Here is a 15,662-nt window from a genome sequence, read left to right as displayed (position 1 = left end):
GAGAAATTTTGCAAATCATTAGCGAATATACTTATACTTATATAAGTTATTTTTTATTTATTTATTTTTTATTGTAAAAGTTGTTTATTTCATGTTACTGCATTTTTTAAAGTTTATTTATGTACATCGACAGGAGCTGTCTGACAAATAGTTCCGCTTGGCTCAATTTCCCAGCTCCCTGCTGTCCCAAACCTCAATTTAAAGCGATTAAAAATAGTCCAGTGTAATATCGTTTAAACAATGAAAAGATATCAATGTACTACGACAAATAAAATTAAGAGTCATATTTCTTGTGTGAATGCGGATTTTTTTCCGAACGAAGATATTCCCCCGGAAGGATTATGAGGTTACGCTGTTCGCGGATTAGCGCTGCGGCGTATGGGTCGCTCTTTTGTTTACATCAGTTTTCCATTTATTCAGGTAAATGAAACCTTCGAGAAACCCCTAAAGACTTTCTTATCTTTTCATATGAAACACATTTATAAGGTGACAAGCGTTGCCAGCTTGCTGAAAGCTCGAAATGTTAGTATTTGCTAGCAGGATAGCTAACGTTAGTGTGAATGTTATTGTCTCTCTAGGTACAATTAATTCACTGTTCGCTGCTTTTATTTCGATGTACGTTTTCTTCCTATTTGAAACCAGATGTTAAGTGTTAATTTGTCTCTGTAGTGTGCTCATCATGTCTTATAATTAAAGTGTCACCTCCTTTCTGATTTAATGATATAAAGCCTCTTCTTTAATTTGGTCTGATAATGCTGTCAGAAAACCCCTGATTTCAGTTATAATGCGTCTTAAGCTGTCTTTTATTTTTTAAAAGCAAAGGAAAACGTTCATTTTATTTATAAAATATTATTTCTGGAGCAGTTTTAATCAATTATTTTAATACAGCAATCTTATGTGCCTAAAATCAGTGTAACATTTGTGCTGCTTTAAAGAAGAGCTTTTTTACATAAAAAAATTACTCTTTCTGTTCTGTAGAGTCCTCTGGACCTCCAGAACAAAGCGTGTGAATATGTGATAGTATTCATGTGACCTGTGGAAGCAGACGTATTACCAGTCACTACATTAGTGCAAGGTTTGTGTGTTAATGTAACATCGATTTTAAATTGTAAATGATTAAATTATTATTTATCATGGTTTGAAAATAATTTTGAAGTAATTTGTTCGTACTTGCAATGCATAGCCTCTTCGTTGTGTTTGCTCTCAGGTGTGATGTAGATTTTTTTGTTTTTATTATGTTCAACCCACAGTTTGGTGTGAAAACATGTTCACCGCTACCCAAACCTCCAAAACCCAGTTCCTGGATAAAGCCAGAATAGCTCGGGAGGAAAGGAAAGGTTATAAAGAGAAAGAGAAAGCTGCAACACAAATCCAGGCTCTGGTCAGAAGATTTCTCTGCCGTTGCAGACTGCAAAGAGAAATAAGGTTAGGACTGAAATTAACCATTCTTTGCAATAAACCATTCAGTCAAAGCTCCTTGCTGACTTTGTTGGTCAGAAATACAAAAAAGTAAAAATTAGGACTAAAACAACATTAAGTGCTAATTGTGTTAAAATACTTTGAATTTTGAATAATGTAAACCCTATTTAAAATAAATAGCTGTTTGTTTGATCCAATGTCATTTTATCACTATTACTATACTATTTTAATTTGACTAATATTTTGCATTTAATTTTTACATTTAAATTTTCACCGTAGATAAATTTTTAATCATCGTACTAATTATTATTATTATTTTTTAAATAGTTTTAATTTATTTTTTATTGCATTTTTGGTTTTAAGTGTGTGGCATTTACAGTAGTTGCTGTTTGGAAATGTATTCAGCATAGGGTTGTACTCTGACACAGATTTATCATTTTACATATTTTCCGTTTTAGGAAAGAGGTGGATGACTTCATTGCAGTCAGCGATGCAGGTTCAACAAAAAGAAATGCATTGTCCATCTTCAAAATCACTAGAAAATTATTATTTATATTGAGCAAGGATGATAAATTGGTGAGCATCATGTAATGTTAAGAGTTTTATATTGGAAGAGTCACTTTTTTATATATATATTGTGTATTATTATTGATGGCATTTTTTTCCCTTCTTACACAGAGGTTTGAGAAGCTGTGTAGAATCATACTAAGTAGCATGGATGTGGAGAACGAACCTAAAGTAAGTTTTTAACCAAGCGATGGGAAATATACTTTATCATTTCATACGTCATAATAGTTGTTGTGACAGACTATTACTTTTCTAGGTATGGTATGTGTCCCTGGCCCTTTCAAAAGATCTCACCATCCCCTGGCTGAAACAGATCAAAGATGTGCTCTGGGTCTCATGTGAATTTCTGAAAAAGCTGAGGGTATTTCCTTATGATAATCTTAAATATCTTTTTAAATGTTCAGTTATCTGTACATAAAGGAAGTGCTTTTTGAAGAATGCTTATTTCCTGCTTTCTATTTCTCTCCGCAGCCTGACATACTGCAGGATAATAAATTAGTGACGCTGTACCTGACAATGCTGATAACCTTCACTGACACATCGACGTGGAAAATCATCCGAGGGAAGGGTTCGTGTCACTGTGATCAGAACTTGTGAGATGTTTTACAGGCTAAAACACATAGACTCCTACTAAAGCTTCCTCTCTATTGTATTGAATTTTTTTAAGGAGAGGCCCTCAAGCCTGCTTTAAACAGAATTTGTGAGAACATCATGGGACATCTCAATCAGAAGGGCTTCTACTCTGTTCTTCAGGTACTACTCATCCAATCAGAATCTTGTCACAGGCTGATAGCATATCATTTGAATAAATTATAGCGTGTTGTTAACACTAGATTCTTTCCAAAACATTTATTTGATGTGAAAAGCATCATATATCTTAATAAAATAAATACAGTTTTTGGTACAACATCTTTGCTGTTTGCAGATTCTACTTACAAATGGCTTGGCAAGATCCAGACCTGCCCTTTCCAAAGGAACCCTCACGGCCATTTTTACGCTGTCACTCAGGTCGGTTGCCATGAGAACTGGCTTTGCTCTCTGAGACTGATTACATCAGTAGCTCTATTCTTGTGAAGTGACCGATAATGTGATCTGGTGTGTTTCAGGCCTGTTATCGCTGCACATTTCTCAGACAACCTGCTGAGGTCTTTCCTTCTCCACATCATGTCTGTTCCAGCATTCATCTCGCACCTCAACACACTCACTCCAGATGTAAGAAATAGACACATGCAGATAGACAATAATTCAATAATAAAAACCTCATTTGCACAAACATCTTGCAAAGTCAAAACATTGCGAGAAGATGATTTCACCTGTCTCAATTTGTGCTCTTTTCAGTGTATGGTCACCATCCAAACCCATGACCTTTTCCGCAAGTTTGTCTTGTTTTTAAGTCGAGAGGAGCAGTGCTTGGATATCTGTGTTTGTCTGGAAGGAAGCCACACTCTGTGCTTACTGGGTAAGCATGTGTGTTTAAACACACAAACACTTCTTGAAGTGTGTATTTGATTCGCAGAACAGTGATGGACTGGTGAACGGAATCAGTTCAAAGGATGTAACTGCACGGCTGGGCCATTTTCATTCTTAGTTTATAATCTCTTGATCTTTTATCTCAGCCTTTGGGAACCTATTTCTCACCAGATCTTTCATCCTTTACCAACAAATGATCTATTACAAAAATTAGACATCACTAGAGATCAGCAATTCCTTTGTTGTATAGCCTACATAAGCTGATAAAAGGTTTAATGTAATAATAATTTTTTTTGTACCGGCCAAAGTGCGTGTTCAGTCCTGGTCGCGAGAGTCAAGACAGCAAATCATTTAGAAACTGAGATTTATGCATCACGTGAAAGCCAAATAATTAATCTTTGATGTATGGTTTGTTAGGAGAACAATATTTGGCTGAGATGCGACTATTTGAAAATCTCCTTTAAATTTGTCCAAATAAATTCCTTAGCAATGCATATTACTCATCAAAACTGAAGTTTTGATATATTTATGGTAGGAAATTTACAAAATATCTTCATGGAACATGATCTTTACTTAATATCCTAATAATTTTTGGCATAAAAGAAAAATCAATAATTTTGACCCATATAATGTATTTTTGGCTATTGCTACAAATATATCCATGCTACTTAAGGTTTTGTGGTGCAGGGTCACATATGGTAACGCAGAGCTAAGCCCGGATTTGTAGCTTGTTTGTGGTAATAACAGCAGACAGTAAAGAGCAGGACATTCTTGATATCGGTCAGAGTGGAACACGGACAAGCATAGTAGACTTTGTCTTCAGTGGCGTGCCTAAAACGGTCAAAGTGAAGTGTGAGAATGTCTGCAATGGTGTGTATTCACGTAAATACAGTCAACATGAGCACTGTGCATTATTTTTCAGTCACTCAGTCTCTTACACACACACATACATGCGTGTGCACACAGAGAGAGAGAAAGAACTCAGAAGAGAATTCATCCCTCTCACAGTAAAAGCATTGCACAGATTCCCTATATATATAGGGAATATTTGGTCAAAAAAGGTTCCCAACCCCTGATTTATCTCATCGTCTCTCTATGTTTTGTTTCCAGGTAACCTCATTCAGCTGGGATATTTTAATGTCAAAGTTTTAGAGCAGGAAGCAGGGCACTTTGTCAAGGATCTGACAGATATGCTGTCATACTCTCAGAGATATGTGTCTCAGAAGAAATCCAATCTGACACACTGGCATCCTGTGTTGGGCTGGTTCTCCCAGACTGTTGACTATGGGTATTTCAATGTTATATTGACAAAATACAGCAACTGATTATACTTTCTGGATTTCTCTGTTGTGTCATCCTATTAAGCGTTCTTTCTCTTTCACTCTCTTGTTATCTTCTTTCTTTCTTTCTTTCTTTGCGGTCTCCTCAGGCTTAATGAGTCTATGCCGTTGGTAACGAAGCAGTTACAGTGTCTGTGGGGAGTTCCAGTGATCTGCACTCTCTTCTGTGATGTTCTCAGCAAGAAGCTAGAAACTCAAGATCCCACTCCACTTCCCCCTCCTCCTCCTAGCTCATCACAGAATAATCTGCCTGTCAAGAGTGAGAAACACCTCCATTTAAACTAGTTCCTAAACATTTCTATAATTTTTTTTTCTATAAATATATAAATGTAAAACCCTGTAATCACAAACCATAATTTTTTTTTTTTTAAAGTAAACACAGTGACGCATTGATGACACACAAGATTAAACAAGAAGTTATGTAACAATATATAATAACGAGGAAAACATTGTTTTCATGACATTATATTTTGTTATTATGAAAAAAAGTCATTTTAACAAGAAAATTATTATTTTTAACAATATAACATATTATTATAATATTATTTTTATAATTTTGTTTTGATAATATTGTGTGTGGCAGCAATGTGTCACTGTAAGTTATTGTGATTACGGAAATTAATTTAATTTATTATTATTTAAATATACTGTTTATCCAGGTATCTGTAAACAATAGCAGCAGTATCAAAAATATCTCGAGGGGCCTTCAAATATTGTCTTTAAAAATTGGGGGCAAATATTGTGTTTAAAAAAGGTTGGTCTACTCTAAAGAATGCCACACTGCTGTTTCGGAGTCTGTTTTAGTGCTATTATCCAAGGTCACAAAGTAAACAAATCATCAGGTCTCTCTTCATCCTGTTTTCACTGGGGAACCCTTGTTAAACTGTCTGCATGTATAGATCTGTTCAAGAGAGCGTTCCAGAAGTCTGCATCCGTGCGGAACATCCTGAAGCCGGTCGGAGGGAAGCGTGTGGATTCGGCTGAGGTCCAGAAGGTGTGCAGTATTTGTGTGCTGTATCAGACGGCCCTCACCACACTCACGCAGATCCGCCTGCAGATTCTCACAGGTATGATGAAACCAGTCTATGCGGGTTACACACCTATGAATGCACATTCACACATCATTAATGTTTTATCCTCATCCTGGAAAAAAGTTTTACCGTATTTTTTGGAGTATAAGTCGCACCTGAGTATAAGTCGCATCAGTCCAAAAATACGTCATGATGAGGAAAAAAAACATATATAAGTCGCACTGGACTATAAGTCGCATTTATTTAGAACCAAGAGAAAACATTACCGTCTACAGCCACGAGAGGGCGCTCTATGTTTTCAGTGTAGAGTACAGGAGCACTGAGCAGCATAGAGCGCCCTCTGGCGGCTGGAGACGGTAATGTTTTCTCTTGGTTCATTTCTCTTGGTTCAGTTCTCTCGGTTCATGTCAAATTAATTTTGATAAATAAGTCGCACCTGAATATAAGTCGCAGGACCAGCCAAACTATGAAAAAAGTGTGACTTATAGTCCAGAAAATACGGTATACTTGAATCAGAGTAGTGTCTAGTGAACAGCAACAACAACAAAAATCTCAGTCCTTGACAGATCATATTTTTGTTCATCTTGATTGTATGTTTCAAATGAAACTCTGGTTCCAGGACTGACGTATCTGGATGAGCTGCTGCCTAAGCTGTGGGCATTCATCTGTGAGCTTGGCCCTCAGGGGGGTCTCCGACTCTTCCTGGAGTGTCTCAATAATGACACGGAAGAGTCCAAACAGCTTCTGGCCATGCTGATGCTCTTCTGTGACTGCTCCAGACATCTCATCACGTGAGTGCTGTATAGTCCACTGGTGACAATTTAGCATTTATTTGAATTATATATTTATTTGTGCATTAATTTCAGGATTCTGGATGACATCGAGGTGTATGAGGAACAGATTTCTTTTAAAATGGAAGAGCTTGTGACCATCTCCTCGTTCCTAAACACATTCGTTTACAAGATGGTCTGGGATGGTATTTTAGGTGAGCAGGTGTTCTTTAGCCCTTGTTTGTGTTTCTGCAACAAGGGACGTTTTTACGTATGTGTATGCATTCTTTACTCCAGCCTTGTTCTCAGCTTGATTTAGATAAACAGCAGTTGTTTTGAACCATCTTTGTATGGAGGCAGTGATAAAGGGCTTTCTTTGTGTGCTCATTCACTTGTTTCAGAGAATGCCAAAGGAGAGAAGCTGGATTTATTCCACAGTGTTCACGGCTGGCTGATGGTTCTGTATGAGCGCGACTGTCGCAGGAGATTCACACCTGAAGATCACTGGCTCCGCAAGTGTGTCAGCCTCACATGCTGTATATATTTGAGTCCGATTATTTTCATGTTTTACTTTATAGTTGGAGCTGGGTCCATTCAAAAACAAAGTTACTGATAATTATTCTCATATATGGGAAAGATAAATGCACCGGTTTACAAAATAGGTCTCATTTGTTTTTATATGTTTTCTCTGTATGTGTAACACAGGGATTTGAAGCCCAGCCTGTTGTTTCAAGAGCTGGAGAAGGGCAAAAAAAGAGCACAGCTGCTACTTCAGTACATTCCTCATGTCATCCCACACAAAAATGTGAGAATAAGATTATTAATGCTCATAACAGGTCACGAGTGCAAATGTCTTCCTTTCATAAAAAATCCAAGTTAGATCAAAACCAAAATCATATTATCTTAAAAAAAATGTACGGGTTTGCTTTTGTCACAGAGGGTGCTGCTCTTCCGGAACATCGTGACAAAAGAGAAGGAGACTCTAGGATTGGTGGAAACAAGCTCCGCCTCTCCCCACGTGACTCATATAACCATTCGCCGCTCGCGTATGTTAGAGGTAATGATGGTTTCGTCATTCTCAAATACTGATGCTCAATGAACATGATGTGTATTACATCTATTAGCATTTATAGCTCAAAGAGCATGGTGCCAAGGTCATTGGTTTCGATTTCTAATGAATTAAGAAAAAAGTTATCATCGAATGCATTGTAAGTCGCTTTCCAAAAAAGCGTCTTCCAAATGCATAAATGTAAACTAAGAAAAATACTAAAGATCTCTCTCTTTTCCCCTTCTCTCCATAGGATGGTTATGATCAACTGCGGCGTCTGCCTGTCAACTCCATTAAGGGAGTGATCCGAGTGAAGTTTGTGAATGATTTAGGTGTAGACGAGGCTGGAATTGACCAGGACGGTGTGTTTAAAGAGTTCTTAGAAGAGATCATCAAGAAGGTTTTCAACCCAGCTCTCAATCTGTTTAAGGTATAGACTGCAAGGCTAAAGCGGTTGACCCAAACAAGCAAAAGACCTATCACACTTGGCAACTTAAAATCTATCTCTTTCAGACCACTAGTGGGAATGAGAGGTTATATCCCTCCCCAACCTCCAGCATCCACGAGAACCACCTTCAGCTGTTTGAATTTGTTGGAAAGATGCTCGGAAAGGCCATGTATGAAGGCATAGTAGTGGACGTGCCATTCGCCTCTTTCTTCCTCAGTCAGGTTTTGGGTCACCATCACAGCACCTTCTACAGCTCCATAGATGAGCTGCCCTCTCTTGACTCCGAGTTCTACAAAAACCTCACCTCCATTAAGGTCAGTGCCAGTGTGACTACTATGACATTCGTACAGAGTTTGGAAAGATTTGAACTCTTATGTTATCCCCAAGTTCTCTTTGGTGGTTTCTAATCTAATCTCTTTTTCATACCCCAAACACATTTTGGTCTGTTGTGAAGGTCTCCAAATCCAATAGGGCAAAATTAGATGTTAATGAAATCTGTTGCCCTAATCTATTATAGCTTTAGTTACCTAAATTAACTCTAGTGATGTCTAAACATTTAAATCCTAAAAAGTGTAATGTTCTGATGTCAACTGCTGCAGATATACACCAGGGTTACCAAATATGACAACATAGCATTAGGAGTTGCCGAAATCTGTCACCCCTCTCTATTCCACACAGAATGAGTTTGATGTTTTTTTTTTATTTCATTTTGGTGATCTCTTTCGTTTTAAACACATTTTGGTCCAATGCAATAGCTGCACACAAACTGCAGGGTCGACAAATCTGACAAAGAAGCATTTGACATTACTCAAATCTGTTGCCTAAATCGGATAATCCACTTTATTTTACACACAATGCCTTTAATGTTACCAAGATTTACGCTGGTGATGTCTGACCTTCTCTGTTTCATACCACTAAAAGCAGTTTGGTCTGGCATGAACAGTTGCAGCTGTACAGCTTAGTAACCATATCCGACAATGCAGTATTAGAACTTACTGCTCTCTATTTTTTTTTATACAAAATGGCTTAAGATTTTAACACAGATTCACTCTAGTGATGTCAAATCCTCGTTTCGAACTGCAAAAAGCAAATCTGACAATGTAGCAATAGAGGCAACTGATACCCTAAATGTATGTTTGTTATATAACTGATTAATGAAAAAAAAAAAAAAGTTTTCTTGAGTTTGTTTCATATTTGTTTTGAGCATGTAGTAATATCCATGACCAAATGTTGATTTGATTTTTCAGCGTTATGATGGGGATGTCAGTGATTTGGGTCTGACTTTGTCTTATGATGAAGAGGTGATGGGGCAGGTAAGCAACTTTTGTTTCAGCTGAAAACAGCGGGACACTATTGGGTTTCCTCATTCTCTCATACGCTCACTCATTTCCTTTCATTGTCTCTTCACAGTTAGTCTGTCATGAGCTAATTCCTGGTGGAAAGACCATGCCTGTCACTAATGAAAACAAGTGAGTTCATTTTGTCTCTTTGGTCAAATTGTAAATAACATTTTCGTGGTAGTGCTGCCTCCTATTCACATTCATTACAAGAAGAAGAAATGACCTGATGAAAAAAACTAATTAGTATTGGAAACAGAGCGGTTCAAAAAGCAATTAGGGATTTGCAACCACAGACAAATACTTAATTTATCTATTTAAACCTATTGTTCTCTTACAATTGGATTCTCTTATATAGAATAGGACACAATAGAAGATTGTTTATCAGTTCATGTTTTGTTATTAACCTTTAACTATTTCCCCGCAATTGACGAGTTATCTCATCATTTAGAAGACAATGCTTCACCGCCATTGAAGAGTTTTTACGACTTTGTTTTTTCACTGTTATACGCTTGGGGGTGCTATTACACATCTTCTGAACAAGTACAAAACCCCCCAATCAAAAACACATGAACAGGTCGGAGAAACATGCTATCTCATATAAACAGATGCATATTAAAAATAATGCGATCATCAGCAATAGACAACATATAAATGAAAACCTTGACAGTGTAAAATGTTGATCCAGAAAGTGGTACATGTCTGTGCAAGCTTTGGAGGTATTAATTGAAGCGATTTACTGGATTTATACTTTGATAATGGCACTGAATATTATCCAGATGCGATATTCTCAGCTTTTTGCTCAAAATTATGCATTTTTATAAAACGTAGTATATTCAAGTGTTGATTAAAAAAAATGTATTGCATATTCAAAAGTTAAGACCAAAAAAATTGCAACGCACTGTTTTATTCTTTTGCTCACCTTCCTCCAGGATCAGCTATATCCACCTGATGGCCCACTTTCGTATGCACACCCAGATCAAGGAGCAGACGGCCGCATTCATCAGGGGCTTCCGCAGCATCATCAACCCAGAGTGGCTTCACATGTTCTCCACCCCTGAGGTCCAGAGGCTCATCTCTGGAGACAACGCTGAGATAGACCTGGATGATCTCAAGTGAGTCTGCACATCTCAACAATGGCATAGAAGGTTTTTGTTATATCAGTTTGTTGGTTTGCAATAAAAACTAAGAATGATGCAGTGCATCGAACCTACAAGGCTGGAAGCATTTGGAATACATCACATCTTCAGTGAACAGACATTAATTGTCACTGGAATAGGTCTGAAATTGGGCAGACACAATTTTAAGTTTTCACTACACAATTATTGTGGGCATGTTTCACAATAACATAATTATTTCAATATCTATAGAAATAAATAAAAAAATAGTCATTTAAAATACATTTTTAAAATGATGAATTTACGGAGGTGGAGAGAGAGTAAGTTACCATAACTGTACAAAAGTGTACCAAAAAACTTCCTGAAGACTATTCGGACATGCCCTGAGTGCACCTGCACCATGCGCTTTACACTTTGTGTTTAGATTATTAAAATAGGGGCCCTATTTTAATAATCTAAATAAAAAGTGTACAGCGCACGGCGCAGGTGCACTCAGGACGTGTCCGAATCAACCTTTGCCATTTTATTGATGGAAAAACGATCCGTATGCTGGGCCGCGTTTTTGGAATGGGTTGTTGTTCCTATTCTCTTAATAAGTAATGGGTATTACATTCAATAAACTAATCAGAGTGTCATCTCCCATTGCGAAAATGCGAATGGCGCCAGACTGAAACTAGCAAACACACTTGCTCTGTGCCTTGCGTCACATTGCGCCGGGTGTATTTTGTTTTTTTAGCTGTTAATTTTTTTCTGTCATCTCGTATATGATTTGGAATGTGTCTGAAAAAATTGTCCACCTTTTTTCAACCCTAGTGGCAACTAAAGTTAGAGCCACTCACACAGATTTTTCACACATTTTCTTTTTCCATTCTAGTGCTGGTTAATGTAAATGTACCAGACTGATGTGTTTGTCCTTTGCACTCATGTCTCTAAAAAACGCATCATGTTCTGAAATAAAATGATCCTATATATATATATATATATATATATATATATATATATATATATATATATATATATATATATATATATATATTAGGGGTGTGCAGCGAAGCCAGTATTTGTAATTGTATCTGTATCAATCACAAAATTAATCGGATCTGTATTTGGATAAAAACCGGAAGTAGGCGGAGCTCATTGAGTGAATTCAGAGGCTTGTGTAAAATATTGCGCTGATCTCCTGGCTCACCTGTGAATCTAGTAAACACCAGACTGCTGCAGGCTCAGCCGAATATTCGGGCAGAATTATTCGTTATCCGTTATTCATTTTTGAAGCCATTATTTGTGCCTTTCCAAATAAGGTATTCGGCTTCGGGCGCACCCCTAATATATTTAGATAAGATTATTCCATTAGCTACTATATATATATATATATGCCAGATGTTTATTTCTGGTTGCTGGTTTTTTAATTTAACTATTTAAATTGTCTTTTATTTCTTACGGATTGTTCAGATATCTTAAAATCTTTCCGGTAGCCCATACAAGCACAGAGTTGAACACATTTGTGACCCTGGAGCACAAAACCAGTCTCAAGTCGCTGGGGTATATTTTTTAGCAAAAGCCAAAAATACATTGTATGGGTCCAAATTATACATTTTTATTTTATGCCAAAAATCATTATGCTATTAAGTAAATATCATGTTCCATGAGGATATTTTGTAAATTTCCTACTGAAAATATATTAAAATGTAATTTTTCATTAGTAATATGCATTGCTAAGACCTTCATTTGAACAAATTTAAGGGCGATTTTCTCAGTATTTAGATTTTTCTACACCCTCAGATTCCAGATTTTTTAATAGTTGTATCTCGACCAAATATTGTCCGATCCTAACAAATGCATCAACGGAAAGCTTATTTATTCAGTCTCAATTTCGAAAAATTGACCCCTATGACTGGTTTTGTGGTTCAGGGTCACATTTAACCACGTTTTTAACCACTGTGCAGATCTTTTTCATAGTCAGCACTGAAAATGTATCACTAAGAAATAATCACATGCTGTGAAGAACGGTCTTAAAAAGGTTACTCAAAATGATGCATGTGATTTTCTGTCTCTCCCAGGAAGCACACGGTGTACTACGGAGGTTTCCATAGCAGCCACAGAGTCATTCTTTGGCTGTGGGACATTCTCTCCAGCGACTTTTCTCCTGAGGAGAGAGCCATGTTCTTGAAGGTTACACATCTTGAAGGTTTGATTTGGGTTATTTCAAGGTTTATTACCATCTATAATGTGGCTGTATTACTCCTCAGTTTGTCACCAGCTGCTCAAGACCTCCTCTGCTTGGATTTGCCTACCTCAAACCCCCTTTCTCCATCCGTTGTGTGGAAGTGTCAGATGATCAGGTTAGACATCACCCCTCATCTTCTTATTCCACATATTGATCTGCAAAGATTGTGTAGCTTCTTCATCATGCTGCTTTGTGTTTGATTGCATACGCAGGACACAGGCGACACTTTAGGTAGCGTTCTGCGCGGCTTTTTTACCATTCGTAAGAAGGAGCCAGGCGGTCGCCTCCCTACATCCTCCACTTGTTTCAACCTGCTCAAGCTGCCCAACTACAGCAAGAAGAGCATCCTCAGAGACAAACTCCGCTACGCAATCAGCATGAACACTGGCTTTGAGCTTTCATAACACAACAAGTTTATTCCATCCCATACAAACTCATACATCTACAAATACAAAAACTGGCAGCAGCTGAGCTAAAGTGGCTTCACAAAGGTTGAAGTTGAAACCTAATGATTTCAGTCTTGCTTCGTTGACATTTTGGCTTTCAGCCAAGGCCCCTAAACTTGAGTTGCTCAAGTAGAATTTTGTTCATCAGTTTTATCTACCAAATGGCAAGTGAATGAAGCAACATACAAACATGTCCATTCAGACTTAGAGACTTGAAGAAGATCAACCATAGAAGTATATTAAAAACTCTTGAACATTACCTACAGAGTTGTTTTTTGAACCACTTAAAGATCCATATTTAGTGTCATGTTCTTCATTCCCAGCATTTGAAGCCAAGAGAGCTCCAAACGCCTTATACGATCAGTTTTAAACCAGCTCAATTAAATGTTGTCAAGTCCCTAATACATCAACTTCATTTGAATAACTAAATCGGGGGCTTAGTCTTTATTAGCTTCTAAGCACTGCGTCCATTTGTTGACAAACACTCCTAAACCTCATCTTAAAGTCACAGAAGATACAGCGGTGGATATACAGATCTGCAGAAACAGTTTAGCATTGTCTCTCAGGTCTCCGTGTCTCACTTCTCCAGGAAGGGAACAGGAAAGCAATACTAATGCACTGCAAGCCATACAACTCAAGACACAAATGAAGCTTTTGCCTGTTTGGTAGGCAAATGCTTTCAAGCCCATAGCTGAAGCTAAACTGGACTTGAGGATCATGCTTTAAGAGGAAACCCAGCACTGTTGATCGACTTCAGTGTGTCAGAGCCAGCGGTATGTCAGATAAGAGATGTCCCTGCAGAGATACACCTCTCCTTTCCTGCTTTCTCTTCACATACACTACAGAGAGCTCTTTCCAGAATCTGCCTCACGTCATAGTGACATTTCTTTTTACTCATGATATTATACTCATTCATGCTTTTCAGCCCTAACCCTGTATTCATGTCAAACTCATCTATTCATTAAGATCAATTCCTTATCTTGGACTGTTTTAATTGATGAAGGAAGGAAGGCTAACCACTAAAAGGAATTCTTTACTCAGTCATTACATTACAAACCATTCTCCCTGTCATCTCCCACTAACTCTTTGCTCATCATTGAGGTGTATACTACTGGAATTAAGCCATACAGTAAAGATGACCAGCTATCAAACCAGCTCTCGTGGGGACTTTTGTTCTTAAAGGGAGAATGTTGCAGTAACTTCCTAGAAAGGTCAATGGGCTCAAGGGAATCTCCTGAAATGGTTTTCCAGTAGACAAAAAAAATGTCATGATGATGTCATTGGATGATTGAAATGATTCCATGTCACAGAGGTCATAGTGTGCTGTTGATATTGTTGTGTTGTTTGTTCTTTTTCCTTTGTTTTTGTTTTGTTTTTTTTGTTCTTTAAAGGTTAAGCTTAATCTGTTGAGAAATTTTGGGTTGCCCACCCCCCCGCAAAATTTTAAGAAAAAGATGTTTTGCAAAACGGAAGTGAAGCCTGCTTTTAAGTCCGTTTAGATTCTAAATTGACCATGAAGTAAACATCATGGTAGCATTTATTCATGCGGGTTATTTGAACTGAAATTATTATTTTTAACCATTGTATCAGGCTGCATTTTGTTAATGCAAAATATGATTTGTTACTTTGCTTTGATTTGAATTTGGGGTGAATTATGTACTGGACATTTCTTCATAAGATTCACCCTTGGTTTAGGGTCTTTAAAAAACATTAATTGGCTGTAGTTAGAATAGTCCAGAATATTTATTATATGCAAACCCTTTTTCCATTTGTATGCCGTATATGCAAAATTATAGAGGTAAACATTGTCTGCCCAGCCTTCCCCGGCTCTCCGTTAACCAAGGCATGGAAGTATCTTCTGATGTATAGAGTCCTTTGTAGATGTGGGAAACTGGCTTTAAGCTCATTGTAACTTTTTTTTTTTATATGCATTGCTGTCAATGTTAAGTTATAAATGTACTGTCCTAATGCACAAGGGTTCTTGCTGAGTCCAAAAGCAGAGTTTTGTGCTTAAATTAACAGACATTAACATGCTGTTCCCTTTGAAAGATGTTCAAGTGCTCTGGTTGGTGTTGTGGATGAGGAATGTGTTTGGCATAATGCTGTAAATGCAAAAATATTAACACGGACTGTGCTGTGTATGAAACAGCTCAGCTGAATTACATGATGTCACACAATCTTGTTCTCTCTCTGATAGGGAGGCAACAACCTTTAAAGTGTCTGGTCGCTATTCCTTCACCTGATGATGAAGTGTCTTTTGAATTTGGTTGCACTACGTGAACTGCAGGTTGTTATATACCCAGTATATTACAAAGCAATGGCATTGTAAAGTTATCCATGTGTACAGTAATATTTCCTCTGTAAAATGTAAACTTAATTGTCGAACAAACGTACATATATTTGAATATCCAAATCTAAAAACTTTACTAAACAACAAAGAA

General features: G+C 37.3%; 1 protein-coding gene across 2 annotated transcripts in view; it reads left to right on the top strand.

The window, feature by feature from the left end:
* The window catches only part of LOC127957657 (ubiquitin-protein ligase E3B), a 16,000-nt gene extending 338 nt beyond the window's left edge, over positions 1-15,662 (top strand). Inside the window, exons 1-27 of one of the 2 annotated variants that reach the window (XM_052556278.1) lie at positions 289-420; positions 979-1,075; positions 1,251-1,425; positions 1,878-1,995; positions 2,098-2,157; positions 2,243-2,347; positions 2,458-2,554; positions 2,654-2,739; positions 2,912-2,994; positions 3,093-3,198; positions 3,325-3,445; positions 4,567-4,744; positions 4,886-5,055; positions 5,696-5,863; positions 6,447-6,618; positions 6,694-6,812; positions 6,999-7,113; positions 7,303-7,402; positions 7,535-7,654; positions 7,899-8,075; positions 8,159-8,407; positions 9,341-9,406; positions 9,504-9,562; positions 10,363-10,545; positions 12,609-12,720; positions 12,798-12,890; positions 12,988-15,662. In XM_052556278.1, coding sequence (XP_052412238.1) covers positions 1,265-1,425; positions 1,878-1,995; positions 2,098-2,157; positions 2,243-2,347; positions 2,458-2,554; positions 2,654-2,739; positions 2,912-2,994; positions 3,093-3,198; positions 3,325-3,445; positions 4,567-4,744; positions 4,886-5,055; positions 5,696-5,863; positions 6,447-6,618; positions 6,694-6,812; positions 6,999-7,113; positions 7,303-7,402; positions 7,535-7,654; positions 7,899-8,075; positions 8,159-8,407; positions 9,341-9,406; positions 9,504-9,562; positions 10,363-10,545; positions 12,609-12,720; positions 12,798-12,890; positions 12,988-13,179 — 3,210 coding nt within the window. In that variant the 5' untranslated portion in view covers positions 289-420; positions 979-1,075; positions 1,251-1,264 and the 3' untranslated portion in view covers positions 13,180-15,662. Of the gene's footprint in view, positions 1-288; positions 421-978; positions 1,076-1,250; positions 1,426-1,877; positions 1,996-2,097; positions 2,158-2,242; positions 2,348-2,457; positions 2,555-2,653; positions 2,740-2,911; positions 2,995-3,092; positions 3,199-3,324; positions 3,446-4,566; positions 4,745-4,885; positions 5,056-5,695; positions 5,864-6,446; positions 6,619-6,693; positions 6,813-6,998; positions 7,114-7,302; positions 7,403-7,534; positions 7,655-7,898; positions 8,076-8,158; positions 8,408-9,340; positions 9,407-9,503; positions 9,563-10,362; positions 10,546-12,608; positions 12,721-12,797; positions 12,891-12,987 lie in introns of those variants that run through there. The other variant, XM_052556279.1, reaches the window with a different exon arrangement.

The sequence above is a fragment of the Carassius gibelio genome, chromosome B5, assembly GCF_023724105.1.
Source record: "Carassius gibelio isolate Cgi1373 ecotype wild population from Czech Republic chromosome B5, carGib1.2-hapl.c, whole genome shotgun sequence".
NCBI lineage: Eukaryota > Metazoa > Chordata > Actinopteri > Cypriniformes > Cyprinidae > Carassius > Carassius gibelio.
The sequence above is the reverse complement of the archived record's forward strand: the minus strand, read 5'-3'. Positions and strand labels throughout refer to the sequence as shown.